The sequence below is a fragment of the Monopterus albus genome, unplaced genomic scaffold (assembly GCF_001952655.1).
Source record: "Monopterus albus unplaced genomic scaffold, M_albus_1.0 scaffold319.1, whole genome shotgun sequence".
NCBI lineage: Eukaryota > Metazoa > Chordata > Actinopteri > Synbranchiformes > Synbranchidae > Monopterus > Monopterus albus.
Window position 1 is genome coordinate 354,376 of NW_018128199.1, and position 17,887 is coordinate 372,262.

At 41.7% G+C, this 17,887-nt stretch overlaps 1 protein-coding gene across 1 annotated transcript in view; it reads left to right on the plus strand.

Annotated features, from left to right (window-relative positions):
- Positions 1-606: 606 nt before the first annotated feature.
- Positions 607-17,887, plus strand: part of LOC109974042 (probable G-protein coupled receptor 158) — a 37,204-nt gene continuing 19,923 nt past the window's right edge. Inside the window, exons 1-2 of the mRNA XM_020624029.1 lie at positions 607-2,176; positions 7,465-7,570. Of these exons, the coding sequence (XP_020479685.1) occupies positions 1,320-2,176; positions 7,465-7,570 (963 nt within the window). The 5' untranslated portion in view covers positions 607-1,319. The remainder of the gene's footprint in view (positions 2,177-7,464; positions 7,571-17,887) is intronic.

Below are 17,887 nucleotides of genomic sequence, written 5' to 3' on the forward strand. Positions count from 1 at the left end.
GCCTAACACCTAACCTTAAACCATGTTGCCATATAACATTCAGTGATTAATTGACGGTCGAGTCCCCACAATGTGAGTGTGTTAACAGGTTTCAGTCCCCATAATGTAAGAAATACAAAGGCACGACACACACAACACCAACTACTGTTTGATATCTTTTTGTGATCAACAGCAGATGGACTCATAACAAATGAGAAAGAATGGCTCGTTACATAACTGTCATGCATATCTCATACATTAGTTAACTTTTGGTCTGAGGAGAAAGTCTGTTCCCCAAATTGTGGGTGTGGAGTTTGGAAGATGTTGGACATCTACCAGGCAGGGAGTTTCTAACAAAAGACACTATGAGTCCCACGAAAATGTGGGATTCAGTGACACATACTTGAGACTAAATGTTTGGATGTCTCAGCGTCTGCCACTTTCACAGTTCTTTTTAAAATTGGTCTTCTAAGTCCATCTGCTATGGAAACGCAATACACATTCGCCCGTGTTTTTGGTGTGATATTTTCACCAATCACGTGTAGCTACGTGTAATTTTGCTGTAAACACACACTTTCTGCCATAAATAGGGAACGTATGCACGCAGTGTACATACTGTTTGTCTCATTTTTCTCTCTCCATCATTCACACATTTCTCTTCTATCCTATATCCACTCTACTTGTCAGGCTGCTCCTCCGTCTTCGTCACTAAAAGTTCTTCATCATCATCACCACCACCACCACTTTCGCTTTTCTTCCTACGGGTGCTACTTTCAGCACCGGACAGCTCCCGTCGTTCCCACGCTCCGCCCACCTCCGGCGGACCGGCGGTGAGAAACAACCACACTCTTCTGGTTGTGGCGACACTTTAGGTGGCCTGTTAGGGTTGTGTTGGGAGGGACGGAACTTCGGGAGCAATTGACTCGTTTACTCCTCTCACATGGGCTTCTTCGAGGGGGAGTAGGAGATCTGGAGCAGTCGCTTATAACGTCTCTACATATGGATGGATTTCGGTCTGATGAGGATTCAGTGATGATTTTTTATGATTTAGGAGCCTGGAGGCTGTCTGGTCAGCTGTTTGGATCATATTATGGTTCTGCAACAACGGAGAGGAAGACAGGGACAATGTGTTTTCTCTGGGGCGGACAAAACATGCTCGAAAAGAGAAGTGGACATCATTTTTAGCGTGATAATGTGTAAGCTAGGCTAGGAAATTTAGTCTCTGTTGTGCGCTTCATAAACTGCCTCTAATTCCGTGAAGAAGCTGCGTGCCTTTGGTTATGCTTGCCACACTGTGCCAAGTGGCCACGGTGTCTCCTCTTTACTTGTGAAACGGAACCATGGCCCTCCTGGTCGTCCCGCTGCTTCTGCAAACAGGACTTGTTTTAGGGTCAAACTACGGTTATGTGGAGTGGTCGGATGATGACAGAGACGAGAAAAACCCACCAGTGTTCAGCACCCAAAACATAAACAGGGAGCCGCCCCACCACCCGACCTATTACTCGCTTCCATCCACCGAGCGCACGGTGGTAGCGCACAAAATCGAGGAAGACCTGCCGAGGGTGGTGACCGCCTTTCTGCACACCGGGGACTCCTCGGCGCTGAGGCAGGTCAACTGTTCGCGGAGGTACGAGCTGAGCAGTCTACGAGGCGGCCTACACGTCGCCTCCCACTATTCCCTGCACAGCATCCTGGACACTGTAGCGCACGCCACAAACGTCCTGAATGTGATCCTGCAGACCAACAGGTCCCGGGAGGAAAGCCTCCGCAGGGACATCCACTGGTACCACGCGCTGGTTCAGAGCATCCTCGAGGGGGACCCCAAAATCCACAGGGTGGTAGTGACCTTCCACACTAAGGCGCCCACTTCGGAGCCCCATGTTTTCCTCCAGGCGACCAGAACCGAGAAAGCCGTGGTGTTGCAGGACCTGTCCAGCTCAGCGCACCGTCACCTGAAGAGCAGGAGTCTGGAGTCAGACTGGTTTAATGAGTTTAGGGACGGGAGAAGACCACACATGCACAGAAGGGTCCCGGAGGCATCGGGCGCCAAGACTGGAAGCTACCTTCTGGAGAAAAATCAGATCAAGTGGTCTGCACCATACCTGGAGTGTGAAGACGGGGCATTTGTGCCCTATTGGCTGCTTACCTTGTCTGCTGGCTTCTATGGACTCAAGAATAACTCTGCACCAGAGTTCAGGTGAGAGGAAGTAGGTGTGAAAGAGAGAGATGTTGTAAGATAAGGAGGAAAACGATGCAGTTTGTTATTGTGTTTGATGTTGTACGCTGACAATACTTTTTTTTGTTCCCGAGGTACAGAAAAATGTATTTATTTCATGTTACATTTATCAAGCGTTCCTTTTTAGGCAAAAATATACAGCATGTTTAAAAATTCTCTATATCATTCAACCAATTTCATTCTCAGTCATTAACAGTCAGCCATCACAATTAACTGACAGCAATGCACTAATAATTCTTATGTACTGGAGTTTTTATGCAAGAAACAGATGGTGTAAAAGCAGCTTCAGGCACATAGGTAGACCTTTCATATTTAATATGCTCACATGTCAACGCACATCTGTGCAGCTCTACTGTTGCAGCCTACACTCTAATAAACACTGCAGGCTTTACACAGTGTGCTTGTTGGTGATGTGAGCCACACAAGCTGTGTTTGTGTCTTTGTGTGAGCATGGGCAGCAGTTAGGTGCATAAAAAAACCTCAAGGATCTCATATTTCAAAACTCCAGTCCAAGAATGCCTTGATAAAAATCAATGAAATCATGAATAAACAATGACAGGTTAACAGCTGCAATATGAAGCCAATCTGCACCTAACCCTTCCATCAGTCTGTGAAGAGATGTATCAAGATATGCTGTTCAATCGTATCAGATCATTTCCTCAGTAAATGTTAAGGAAAACCTTAGAAAAGAGAGGAGTCAGTCTTGACAACAAACACATTCTCGGTTTGAATTAACTTACACCTTACTTACACCTCCAGCAACTGACAAACTGAATTTGGGTAGCACTTTATTTGGAAGACCTGACACAAACCTTGCTCAGTGGTTTATAGACAATAGTGTGTCCTGCAGTGGATTTGAGCCTCATATTGGCAAGCAGCCACATGGCCTCGACACGGCCGTGAGCAGCATGCTGCATCGCTGCCTGCTCCAGGCACTGTCGTTCTTGGGTTATGGGGCCCACGACATGGCCCAGAGCTGTCCTGAACTCTTCTGAGAATTGTGCCGTGGTTACTGTCATCATGCACCAGGTATGATGAAGATGAGTGTGTCGCTACCACAGAGTTATTTTGATCAGAATTATCACAGCCTTCAAGACCAAAGATAAGTGCTAACTACCACTAGACAATTTGTGACGTCTTTACTTTACTGCTGGTCTGAGATGTTCCCTGTCTAAAACCAACAAATGTTTAAGACGTTGAGAGAGATGGAAGCCTGTTTGTGCCAGTTGCCTAAAGCATCTGCTAATGTTCAGTGTCATTAAATGAATTCAGCAAAGGAATTAATAATTAATCAATTGACTATTGAAGCACAGCCAAGAGGGCTTTGAGTGAGTGTTAAAAGGAAAGCGATATTTCACAAGTGACTGATTTATGAATGTTAGAAGAATATTTGCACATGCATCAAATCCCATTTGTGAAGTTGTATAAGAAAGCAGAGCGCAGAGAAACAAAGAGATACTCAGATAAAAACCCATTTCTACTGACTGAGTCGTTATTCTAAAACCAAAAGGCTGAGAGAACAGAGATGAACAGTTTTCACACAGACAATAGTTCGACACTCTGTCCTTGGAGTTTTTAGTCATATCACATGCTCTTCATCAGCAGTTGTACACATGTCTTTAATAACTGTTATGATTTCATTCCTAGCACTTCTAGGAGTTGAAGTCTTGCCTTAAAGTTAATTACATAATACAGTTTGACCTAACTCAAACTCAAGGTCTATTTACTAGTAGTTTTCTGAAGCTTTCACACTACAGAAAAGTCAAAGGATAAGGCTGGTAATTTTTTTTATATTAACAGTATTTTCAACATTCCTCACACAGAGACTAAAATCAACAATGACCTGCCTCTACTTACGGTTCATGTCTGTCAGTCTCCAACCTGGATTAGCTTATTTGTCTGTGCCATAGACGATGACTGCGGCTAAAAAATCATTCAAATCACATCAGTGAAACACACCGCTGCACTGGGTAACTCATTTCTTCATTATAAAACACCACACCTGCATATCTGTTAAAAATGTTGCCCCAAAAACTTCAAACGGCCATAAGTACATCGTCTGAAGCAACAAGAGTCAACTGCACATGCATGAGATCTTTGAGAAGCACGATGAGTTAGCAGACTGTAAACAAAGCAGAGAGCTGTGTATTGGGTGAAATCATAACAGCTACTTTGCCTTGTTGTCAACAGTTCAGTCTTAGACGGCTGAACAAACAGCCTCTCCTGATGAAGACCATGTGATGCAGTTGAAAGGCCTGGAAACCTTGATTTGGGGTTGTCTTGACAAAATACCTTTTCCAAATGTAACAATCAACATTTATGATTAAAATACTGTTTGGCATTTGGCAGCATTGGCTGCCAAGTCAGCAGAGGGCGCAAAGGCAGAAGTAAAGTTAGGAAACAATAAAGGCTTGAAGAACAGTGCATTCTCTAATTGAATGTAAACACTGGCAACCAGACACATACTGTTTTTTCCTCACCCTAGTTTATGGGATGTTTTTTCTGTAGCTGGTTTTGCAACCTTTTTATAGGTTCCCTCACCTCAGTTCTGTAATGGCGGTTATAAAAATAGACCTTTGGTTGGCTCTGGATAGGGAAGTGTAAGCTGGTATAGATGATGCCTTCATTTCCACTGTGTTGTCCTTTTTCTACCTCAAATCAACCTCTTTCTCATCTTTGTTCAGTTCTGTCACTGTCCTTCCAGGCTAAATGTAGAGAAGCCATTAGTTTTTGTAAACCTAATCAAAATGTAAATGATAGGTGCAGATTTGAAGCCGTATCATAAGGTAGGCAGGAGAGGGAGACCATACGATTACACCAAGCATCCCTAGAAATAAAGACCGCAGTAGAAGGAACCATTAATTTTTGTTATTTTTGTCAATTTATGATCAATACCAGTTGATTTTAACATGATCATAAAGATTTTGAACAGCGTCAGACTAACAATATCAGTGTCTCTCCTGGTTGTACATTTTAGTTTGTGACACTTGCATGGCTCCACAGATGGCTCTTTGTCACATCTCTATTTCTGCTTCTTTCAGTCTTTATCAAACCCTGTACACATGAAATAAAAAACTCACACACACGCACGCTCACACTCACGCTCTGTCACTCGGAGATATCAACATGTTTTCCTCCTTCTTTTTCTGTCTGCTGCTGAGGAGAGCTGGTGGCCAAAGCCTCACTCCAGGTTGTTTGATGCACTTCCCAATGAGCAGATGGAGGTAACGGGTGTCAGAATCATCCACGAAACCACAAAGGGAGACAGGCAGAGAGGATGCATGTGTGGAGAAAATGGATAGGAGTGGTGAATCCATGAAGACCAAGTATCTTTAGTGTGTTTGAGTGATTAACTTCCCACTGTGGATCTTTGGTGGCTCTCTTCTGCAGAGATGTTTGGGTCTACAAGAGAATAGAAAACATAAGAATTTTTTGTTTTACCCTTGGGGGAAAAAAAAACGCCATAGCCATTTCCTCATATGAATTGCAGACAATGTCTGGACTTGATTCTCTGGAAATTCACTGCTGCCCTTTCACACATGTACCAGCACGCAACTGGAACACAGGTTGTGTATGTGGTCATGTAACCAGTTGGTAATTTGGTCCTAAACAAACGAGTCTCTCATCGTTCTGTGAATTTAGTCTGACGATTTCAGCATTGGCCTGTATTGACTAGAGTTCCCAAATCTTGTTGTCTCTCCACTTAGACATTTTCATTGGCATCTTTGTTTAAATTAGCCATCTTCCTCATCCCAAGAGCCCAGAAACAGCACTGGGCTGTGAAGCGTTCATCACATGACAGATACTGGCCTAGCAGTATTTAATTCTCCTTGCTTCACCCTCTGATGTTGTGCATTCTTCTAGTTTCCCCTCCATAAAGAAACATCATCAATACACCCACTAGCTCGGTGTGAATTCTCCAGACAACAACCTGTTCTATTCACTTATGGGCTCAGGTGGACATTGTACAGACTCTGGACAAAGGAGCTGACAGCAGAGTGTTTGTCTGGAGGGGATCTTTAAGGGAATAAACTGACTAAATAAGTACCTTTAAGGGTATGCAAGGTGATATGCAGTATTATTTCTCTGTTCATCAACACATAACATGACAGCAGACAAATCAACAAGAAGTCGATCCTACTAACAAGCACAAATAGTCCCCAATAAATGGATCATAGTTATAGCAGGTTTTCTGTTTGATGAAACAAACCATGCAGAAGATATATACGATAGCTGTTTTTGTATAACGATAGTGTATACAGTATTTATGATTCAATTCAAAGTATGTAGAACTTAGTGGTGCTCGGTTGCATCAGTAGGCTTGGCACAAAAAAGCTGTGAAAGTCCGAAAGAACAGAGAGAGTGAATAACAAATTACGAAGAACTTGACAAATGATCTTTTGTTAAATTACTGTAGTTTTGTGTAAAACATGGGTGAAAGAATGACAAGAATAAGGACAAAATGTAAAAACAAACTATTTATTTTTTATGACTAAACGTTTTTTGTTAAAAACTAAAGACAAGGCTTGAGGCAACTTGATTTTGCAGTGTGTCCTTTCTGACCAACACAATCTTTATGCTGACTGCATATTTCTGTGCATCTCCAGTGTCTGGAAAGTAGCTTACATTTCTTTTGCAACTGTTTAATAAAATGTCTACTTTGCTTGTGTTTCTCTTCCAGTATATTTACCTTTATATGCCCGTCTCCCTCCCTCTCCTTGTTACTCACCTCCATCACTCTTCATTTCTTTTCCATTTCTGGTCTGTTTCACTCCTGTCACACTATTGCCGCTCTCCTCTTCCCTTCTACTTTCACCTTTGACCTTACGTCCCCTGAGCATTGCTCTTCCTGTTCTTTTTAATTTTCTTCTCTTTCATTCTGGCCTTCTCTTCCTCCCCCTCCTCGTCTCTCTTACACCCTTTTGTATTTTATCACCTTCTACCCTTTCTAAACTCTCTCTCTTTCACTTTTATGTTACTCCCTCATTTGTTTGTCTTGTCTCACACCATGCTTCCTTTTTGTATTTTACTTGTCTTCCCATGTAATGCATTTCTTTTTCTTCCCCACTGATATCATTTATCACAACCTACTGGCTCTACTGCACCCCCACCCATTTCATTTAATTTGCTTATCTTTTCCATTATCTCTTACTATTTCCTGTCCCTCTGCTTATTTTATAAATTTCTCCTCTCCCTCCTTTCTTTGCTTATGCTTTCTCCACCTTTCTTCCCTCCTTTCCTCCTGGCAGGGGTGTTGTACGTGTGGATGTGAACCTGCAGGATGTGGACATTGACCAGTGTTCCAACAGTGGCTGGTTCGCTGGGACTCATCGCTGTAATCTCACCAGCATGGAAGTGAGTCTGCTGTACAGTATGGTCATCATAACCACAGTCACAGTCATTTAGTAATAACTTGAAATCACTCTCATTCTGTTTTACTACTCTGTTTTGTCATTCTGGTGTGATGGAAATGTGGTCAATGTTCCATTCGAGTATTTCTTCATTCATACTTCTGTCTTTTCACAGCCTCCTTAAACCACTTAAATGTATGATCAAGGCAAAGAGGTGCCTTGAAACAAAGACAATAACATGTAACTGTAAACAGTGTCACATTACCATGAAGAACAGCTCATGGCTATTCATTATTGTGTATGTAGTGCACTGCAACAGCTCTGCACGCATGGCGGCGCTGCACCGAGCTTAGAGCCCCATCATCATTGCTTGGTTAAATGCTTGGGAAGACAAAGACAAAAACAGCAGTTTGATGTCTGTAGACTTCAGTGAGTGTGCAATGGTGGTGGTTTGTGTGTGTGTGTGTGCATGCACGTGCATGGAAGTGGCAGCATCTATATATCATGTTTTGTCACCTTCCAAGGTGATGGAGAGACAGCGATCAAGGAAAATGTTCTGAATTTGTGTTTGTTAAACCTTCTGTGTAGTGTGTGTGTTTTCTTGTACTTGCTATATAGTGAGGACCAAAAAGTATTTTTGTATTTTTGCTACAGAGTGAGGACATTCTGGCCGGTGCGCACTTTGTGAAACACCTTTTTGAGGATTAAGGCTTAGGGTTCAGGTTAAAATTAAATTTAGGTTAGTGTTAGGGTAAGGATTGTGGTTAGGCATTTAGTTCTAATGGTCAAGGTTAGGGTAAGGGGCCAGGCAATTCATTATGTCAGTGAGTGTTCTCACTGAGATAGAAGTACAATTGTGTGTGTGTGACTGTGTGTGGGCTCGCCTGCGTGTTCACTACCTCACTTATGCCAGTGCCAGTGTGTTAGTTTTATTTGATGTATTGCAGAAAGCCTCCCTGACTGCAGCAGGAAAGAGTAACTGCTCAGGCGTGCATTGCATGTTGCTGCCCATATGATGTATAATAAATGTAGTGTAATGGATTGCAGCAAGATCTAGTGAATAATTGACCATGCTCTTTGTCTGTGTATCCCTCACCATTGCTTTTAGTCTGTCACTGGGTCGGGGGTGGTGACGCAGGAGCTTTCCATGTTCATCTTGATCTGCTGTGTTACTTCCTCTGCATTGTTATTATTATAAGCAACTGTCTCCTCACTGCTGTCTGGTAAATTCTGAGTGGTGCTGCTGATAATGGTGGAATAGTTCTGTTCAGATCTGTATTGGCTGTGCGCGGATGGTGTGTGTGTGTTGTGTTTTTCTTATGACTATGGTGGGCAGAGAAAGCCTTTTAGTTACCATGGTCATTCCAGTCTGTCTATCTCTGACTACTTTGATGGAAATACTCTAAATTATCCCAGGCATGTGTCCTGTACGTATATGCAAATGTATGTATTTGTGTTTTGTTTTTTTTACAGTACTTTCCATTAGTAATAAGAGCAGTGAATGTTTTGTGAGTTTTTCCCCTTTTCTTTCTCTTTGCAAACATTTGGTCTTAACTGGCTTAAACCCTAAACTTGCAGCAATATGAAAGGACATTTTCACTGAGAAGATCATTGCCACTTATTACTATCGTCCTCTGATAATTTTCCTTCACACACTATATTTGGCGAGGTGCTAGTCAATAATTCAGTGCCATCTTGAATCAACAGTGTTATTTGTCTTTTGCTGTTTTAAAGCTGAGATTATGCTGTTGAAAACTTTATATAAATTCAGTGCAAATGTTTTGTTAGAAGGGACATGTATTGATCATGGATTTGTGCCAGTGTCATCAGTCTTTTATGGATTATGTCATTTTAGACATAGGGCTCTACTTCCTGCCAGCACAAAGCTGACCGTAGCTCCAAATGCATTCTTTATGCAGGTTTCCTCAGGCGCAGGTCTGTTATTTTTGCACAGTGGTGTGTTTTCCAGAGGTGCAAATCTCAAGTATTAACCTTGAAGTCTCAAGCAAGTCCCAAGTTTTTCCCAGGAAAAACTCCCTTTAATGGAAGAAACCTCCAGCAGACCCTGGCCACAACTTAAAATAAACTCTTCAATGCACAACTGATCTACCAGAATTCATTATGAATAATTTATTGTAAAATATTTGTGAAATATGTGCGATGATTTAGAAAGATTATGTGGGTGGGGTGCTGCTGCACTCAGGAGGTGCACTCCAGATCTCCAGATAAGTGCAGGTCTCACACCAACAGTGAAACCTTTATAAAGTTACTTGCGACACCCCTGTGGTTTTTGCAGACTGGATGCAGCTGTGAGTAAATTACACCATATAATTGCTGCTGGTTACAGGATCAGAGTCTTTCTTTCTTCCATGCATGAAATATGGTTGCAGACTGCTGAGTGAATATTTATGGGCAATACTTTTACAAAAAGCAGGTTTGTCATGAAGATATCAGAATGAGATACATAAATGGTAGGAGAAGACACAAGGAAATAATCTTCCCTCGTATATTTCAGTGTCAGGACTTCAGTGGCATCAGTCAGACTCAGGTTTCCATGGTGCTCTTTAAGAAATTGACAGGAACTGATTTGAGTCCAAGTGGACACTTTGCCAAATTTGAAGAACTTCCCTCGAGGCGTTCCTGAGATATCATGGGCCCTACAGACAGATGGACAGACAAACCAAAAAACATAATGCCTCCGACAGCGGCTATCAGAGACATAAAAACAAATTACTGAGGCTACAAAAATCAACCTGAATGCCTGTACTAAGCTTTATGAAAATACGTTCAATAATTTTGGGGAGATTTGAGTTTGAATCAAAGTGGTGGAGCAAACAACCAACATTGTGACTAAAAACCCTTCAAATTAAACTTAGTGTCATTGGAGCAAAATGCTTCCATCACCTTTGACTTCCAAAGATGTGGTGAGATATGAATATTCACAGTTCACTGATGACATCTGAGCTTATGTAATCCTCTAGACTGTCGGTTGAATCACTGTTATATATATAGAGGTGACACTGGTTCACGGTTTTATAGGGGGAGGTGATGAGGAGCTGTCATAACCTGAAAAATCTAAGAGATTCTGCAGCAAATAAAAATATTTAGGGATTAGAACAGTAAGGTTTAAATGCTACAATTTGAGCAGATTTCAGTTTGAATTAATATTATTAGTCTGACTATCTTTGATTAGTAATATATATATTTACATATATATCCCCAGAGTGCTGTGTGAAATTTGGGCTGTGAAATGTGGAAGCTTATCAAGTGTCGTTTTTGTGCTGTTTCTCTCGCAGTGTTTCCCTCTTCGTGTCTTTTCCCAGCTGCTCTGATGCAGCTGCTTACTGCTGTTGTTCAGCCAACCCAAACTTTGGTCTAGTTCTTTTGGGACCTTGCCTCAGTTTTCTTGTTCAATTCAAAGTCTGAAACAGTGCAGGTGAAAGCTTCTAAGAAAAATGATTTGGCTACTAAAACAGTATCTCGGTACACCATGCACACAAAAACTTTGTTTAAAAAAATGTACTTTTTTAGCTAATTAGTGCAAAAAATGTCCATTTAGAAAATATAATTTTAGGGAAATGGGCTGGGGAAAGTCAGGTGTGAGGCTCATTGGTTTTCCCATTGAGTACAAACACACTGTCTCAGACAGAAAGATAAGACAGTCTGTAGTAATGTGACAGAGCATCATGTGTTCTGCAGAGTTTCCAGGGTGTCACCACAGCAGTTACATTGTTCCTGTGATATTATGTTTTAGTCACTTTGTAGCTGAACAATTTTTATGTTAACACTCTTCAATTTTGCTACTCTAAACTGTCTGTTTTACCAACATGTCCTCTTTTTGTTAAAGTGACAGTTTAGTGAAACCTCATGGGTTATGTCTGACCATTTATCCCTCAAACTCTGTCTAACTATAATAAACACTAGTGTAACCCTTTAGCTATGTGTCGTGGTTTAAATTTGCTGTATACCATTTACAACTTTCTGCTCAGATGCAAGAGCTTCTTCTTCTTCTTATTGGTCTGCCTAGATACAGTGAGGCTGTGGAGCAAGGTAGCCTGTGTCACCATGAACCAAATACAAGACTTCATGCATTATGAATAGTCATAGATGAAGCATCTTACATAAGGAGCCCCTGCTTATATAATTAGTAGAGGACTTGATTAGTGTGGGTGATTTGTGACTGGATGCATCTGAGCAGGTGGGTTTTTTCTTCTTTATGTTCTTTTTTAAATTTAAACAGGCATATGTGTGTTATATGTTTGCATCTGCATGTTTGCATGTGTGTGTGTGTGGGCGCACATGTGTGATTTCAGTCTTCTCTGCCCTATGAAACGTGCCACTGGAGATAAAGAGCTTCAAAGGCAGAAGCTCTTCTAATGAGTGTAAACTGCTGTGACAGCCAAGGAGGGTCCCTGTGTTTCTCCTCTCGCTTTCTCTACTCAGTCGGCTACACTTCCTCTTCTCCTTTTGTTTCCATGGCTGTTCACACTCCCACAGATTTCTCTCCATCCTCTTTATCTTTGGCTATTACCCCCCATCTCATGCATCTGCTCTCATGTTTTCCATTTTACCTTTTCCAACACCCTTACTCCTTATCTGTGTCTCCAGTTCCTTGAAGCCAATTAACTCCTCTGAGAAAAGCTATGCCAGTAATGATCCCGCCATCTGTCAGCATGTCATCCTCTGTTTTTGCCAGCCTAACACATTAAATCATCATCCTGTATGAACTGGCCAAGTCATAATTGAGAAATACTGTTGTTGTTCTTCTAACATTTTAAATGCAGAAACCGGCGACCTGCCTCTTATTATTACAGTGCAGCTTATTCCAGTGTATGCACCTAATTTGCCTTTATGAAGACACAGAAAGCACAATATGAAAAAAAGAAACAATAGCATTATTTTATGGCTGCAGCTCAGCTACTGTTTATAGTAATGTGTGAGACCCCCTCATCTGAAAGCTTAATTATTTGGACAGATGACCATTGGCTGTCTCTGCTACGGGGTGAATAAAGGGACATAAACATAAATGTTTGATTCTTCTTACTATGCGTCTTTTGCAGTAGTGATATGCGATACCACTTATTTCTTTTCTGATCCTATACCAGGTATAATAATCTAGGCTGTTGTCGCTGATACCAATATCAATACTTTGTGCAAATAAACAAGGGAAGATAGACGGGCCCAGACAACAGAGAGTGATGGAGAAGAGGCAGTAAAAGGAGAATCTATAAGTTGCTGCTTTTATTAACAACAAATAGTGCCACCCTGGTCAGAGTGGAAACACAGCTTATACTGTGAAGGGATGTTTCTGCATGCCATCTTGGTGGTTGTTTACATCCCTCCTACCGGCACACGCTCTGTTAAAGCAAGACTCCAGTTTACATCTTTTTCTTTCTCTGATTCTTAGTGGCTCACATATTTATAGAGCTGCAGTTTGCTTATGACTAAGGCAGGCAGAGAGAGAGAGACATAGTTCCTATCAACCAGGAATTTCTTTAGACTGTCCTGGTGATAGTGTTACTTTCTACTGTATGCCCTGTTTAAGATAAACTATACAAATTAGCCTACTTATTCTAGATATTGATCTTTTAACAAGGTGGCACAGTGGCACGATGGTTAGCGCTGTTGCCTCACAGCAAGAAGGTCCCATCTTCTAGCCCCAGCCAACCCAGGCCATTATTGTGCAGTGTTTGCATGTTCTCCCTGTGCCTGCGTGGGTTCTCTCCAGGTACTCCGGTTTCCTCCCGCAGTCCAAAGACATGCAGCTTACGTTGACTCTAAATTGACCGTGAGTGTGAGTGGGTGTGTGGTTGTGTGGTTGTTTGTCTACATGTCAGCCCTATGATAGACTGGCAACCTGCACAGGATGTATCACGCTTCTTGCCCAGTGTCAGCTGGGATTGGCTCCAGCACTCCTGTGACCCTATTCAGGAATAAGCATTATAGGTAATAGAAGGATGGATCTTTTAACACAGGACTCGATCCTAGAACGGGAAAACTTGGCATTGGAAGTATTGACATTTCAGAACTGATCCACACTATTTTTTGGTCCTTGTCTTCTCTGAGAAAGGAACGATTTTAAGCTTCAAAAGTCTTAAAGTCAGTATAAATCTCAAATACTGTATACGAAAAGGGAGAACTAGCTGAGGAGGACACTGTGCTGAATGTTAGCAATAAATGATTTACAGGTAAAAGAAATATCTCTATATTTTGTTTTTTCTAAGGAATGTCATTTTGTATGTGTCAGGAAAGCAGACACCCACAAGACCTGTTTTTGTACCTGCTTATCTCTAACAGGTAAAAAGGTGACTCAAGGAGCTGAGCAGACAGAAAGTATCTGTCTTTTCTTGTTTCACTCTCCTTTGCCAGAGGCCCTCCATCTCTGCTCAGGGGAGTCTGAAGCATTTCTAGGCTTGAAGAGTGCATCTGTACATCAGTCGGCAATGCATATGTCTGTGTGTGTTTAAGCCCTTTTTTCATCATCAAAGAAAGCATCAGAGTTTGTATTCAAAGCTGCATTTTCAAAAAACAGTTCAAACCACGGCAAATATACCCCCAGTTTACTAAAGACAGCTATACTGCACGGCTGTGAAAATGTAAGAGGATTTAGCTGTACATTCAACTATAGATTCAAAAACACTTTCTGTCTGCACAAGACTGCAGGGAACATACAGTACACAACAAAGCATGAATCCACATGAACTGCAAGTCGGCATTATCCTTTACCTTCCACTGCTTTTGCACGAATCAATCTGCTCATATCTTCTACTTTATGGTACATTTGGAAAGTCACAAGATTAATGGGAACTGAAGAAAAATCCAAATTATCAAATGCTAAATGACCATTAGAGCCGGAGAAAAGAAAATTTTGGATACACTTCTAATTTAAGGCTGATTAGCAGTTTTGGGCACATTATTCACTAGAATCATTTTATTGCAGAACCATTGTCGCTCTGAAAGTTACAGCAACCCATGGTCTTAGATTATCACTCTAGTGTTTGAAATAGCCACGGTGCTGCACTAACCAAAACACTTTATATTAAAAAGGACATTTTGCAATATTTCTGGATTCAGTGGAAGACAAACAGACAGACAAGACACTTTCTCAGTAGATAATACAGTTAAGTCTATGGAACAGTTACAGTAAAAAAATAATAATGGGAAACAACCAGATGTCACTGGAAGTTAATTCTGTTAATGTCATAAGACTTTGAAAACCTCCTCCACAGACACGGATGTTTTACAAGACTGTTCTCCCAGAAGATAAAAACCTTATAGGTCATTTTATTGTTGAGTATCTCCACTAAGGCTTCAAGACCTCACATTCTCCACAAAAAGCTTGGGTTACACGCTGGGGACAGGAAGTCTGAAAGCAATGGCGTAGTGGGTCTAATGAAAAGGTGCTATCAAATTGCATTATGGGAAGAGTAGAACCCTGTGTTTTTAAACTTAATCCGTTTCATCGCCTGTAGGACATCAGGCAACAACAAGCTTTCTCCACTGTGTCTTGTTCTTGGCAACACACTGAGCCTCCCCCAAGTTAAGTTAATCTTGGCTGGCTTGTCACAGTTCTGCACCAGGTCATCTATGCTAGGTTTTCTTTTGCTTCGAGGCCCTCTCAGGGCTACACTGCTGTCACCTCCCCTTTATTTCAATGATGTTCTTCCTTTTGATTTTTCTGAATAATTCTAAGAAGGTGTTCTTTTTATGCCAGAAGATGCAGGAATCCATCTATTTCAAGATCCCTACCTTGTAGAAGTTTTTACCTTTCACCATTTCTGTCATTATACACCAAATGTGGAAAACTATACCTAGCAGCAGGGCAGAAGATGAATATCATCATTACAGTCCTCCTCTCCAAAACACGACTTCAAGTGTCTGTAATAATTAAAAGTCAGATGATGTAGGTGACAGAATATAAAGAGTGACTAGGTTTCAGACTTTCAAATGGGAGACAGTTGTTTATTTCCTGCATCAAATCAACTGCATTTTTTTTTTTTTTTTTTTACGCAAAAGCATGATCTTTATTGCACTGTGGCATGTGGATAACCAAACTGAGCCAGACGAGACCCATTGGTACCAAAGAGTTCAGGCTCTGTTCAATATGCTCTGGTCCAGGTCTGGTTCGGACATGTAGGTCAAACTTTAGGCTAAACGGCTGGAGCACTCAAACGTCTGCTTCATTTAATGATAAGGGGAAAAACAGACCAAACTACATCGAGCTTGGGTCTGGTTTGGACATTATGTCCTATAAACTTGTGAGGTCCGGGTTGGGTTTGGACACTAAATGTATTGGGTCTGGACAGAAATATGCAGCTCGATACATGCTCTGCCGAACTCTATCTAATCAACTTGTTTTTGTGCCTACACCTGTTATACTCTGAGTTTATTTTTGTAACCATGTCAAGTCCAGCACACGATAACAGCCTACTGAGCTGACTCAGATGTGGAGTAGGGCCATACTAACACACATCTGTGGTTCAGATAACAACTAATAATAGTCACTGTGTGTCAGGGCCGCTCGGCGGCCGCTGCCTCTCCTTCATTTTTCTCTCCTCTACTCTCTTTATCATGTGGGCTCTGCACCTCAGCTGTGTTGCATTCCAGTAATTAGCAACTGGTTTGTCGATGCACACAGCTGGGGTGCATCCCGATGACTACTTTTTCTCCTTATTTAAACCTCTGGCAGACGCTCCGTCTTTGCCGGAGCATTACCTAACTTACCTTACTGTACATACCTGAATTACGTCATTTTGATTTCCCGGCTGATAGTACATGTGCTGTGGATCTCATTTTGAATGTTGGTTGAGTGTTTTCTGTTTTTTTGTGTGAGACGTCCACGCTGACAGTCCCTGTGCTGTGGATATCTGTTTTGTTCGCCTGTCCTTCCTGGTCCTTTACTCCTGTTTCCTGCCGTTAGTTTGTGTGTGTACCTGTTCGTCCTGGTCTCCTTAGTTGTCCTTCCCTTATTGTAAGTATCACGGACCCTGTTATGTTGTTACTTTGTTGTTGTTGTTTTTTCCAATAAACCCCCTTTTTGTACTAGCACCTGGGTCAGCAATCTTGAGTCCAACCCCTAGTTCTCCCTCACCCTCCTGGTGAGGGGGGCTAACCATAACACACTGAATGGTTTGATAACATTCAAAGCATGTGACTAGAGTGGCCCTTTAATTCTTTTTCACTGGACACTTAGTTCTAACTATATACCATGATTATACAAAAACTAACAATTTAACTAAGACAATATTTATACATTTTTAACAAGACATTAAGCGCCCTGTGCAGTACATTCTGGCAAATTCATCTTGGTTCATTAATCTTTATTTAGGCTGGTGACACAGCATAAAGTGCGGAAATACAAGGATGTATGTAGGATGTAGGGGGGACGAGGGCGTGAGGGAGGGATGGGGAGTGACAGCAGAGAGAAACAGTCGTCAGTCGCAAGAGAATTCATCCTCCACAGAGAAACACCATTCACTCTCTAATCTGTTGCCTGCAGCTCAGTGGCTGCCATGGGAAAATGTAAGAGTCTGTCAAGTCGGCAGCAGCAGTTGGATCTTAACTGAGGAAGACCTCCCAGCTGAGTCTGTATAGGGAGCTGGGGACCACCCACCCAGATGGTTGTGTGGGAGATCAGAGGGCTCATCTCATAAGTCTTAAAATGCCAAGCGACACTTTTTTCACTCCTGGCAGATTTCCTAAGGCTGCACAGCCAATCAGTGATAACATTTTCAAATTTTTCCTCATTTCCTGAATCTAACCTCACAACCTTGAATGTCTGAATTTACACTCCCATCACCTCCGTTCCTTCCTGGTGACTCTGTTGCTAGTCACAGTACTGCAAATGCAGCAAGCCATCACTCAATAACCAGCTATATATTTCAGTTTTTGTCTTTTAAATTGAAGGAGAAGTTCCAGACAGGGTTAAGTCCAAGGTCACGTCTCCTCAGACATCCAGAGTTTCAGTGCTTGGTAGTCTTGTGAAACAGCAGCTGGCAGATTCCCTACCCAGGGGACCGAGTGATTGTAATGCTTTTAGGGTTTAATGCTTTCAGTGTATTTATAGATCTCTCAGGGACTCAGAGTGCTTTCTCTCTTTCTGCCTCTTTTCTCTTTTGCCAACTCCCTTGTTGGTGTCATGTTCACAAATTTTGATCAAAATTCATGGTGAGAAAACTTAAACAGATATCACAGACTGCAGTCCAGTCGCGGAAGTTTAGGTTTTACGATGCTTCAGTCTGTGGAGGAAATGTTTTCATTTGCATGTGAAGTATGTTTTAAACATTATTATATAGCGTTCTGCTGGTGGTTGTACTAAAAC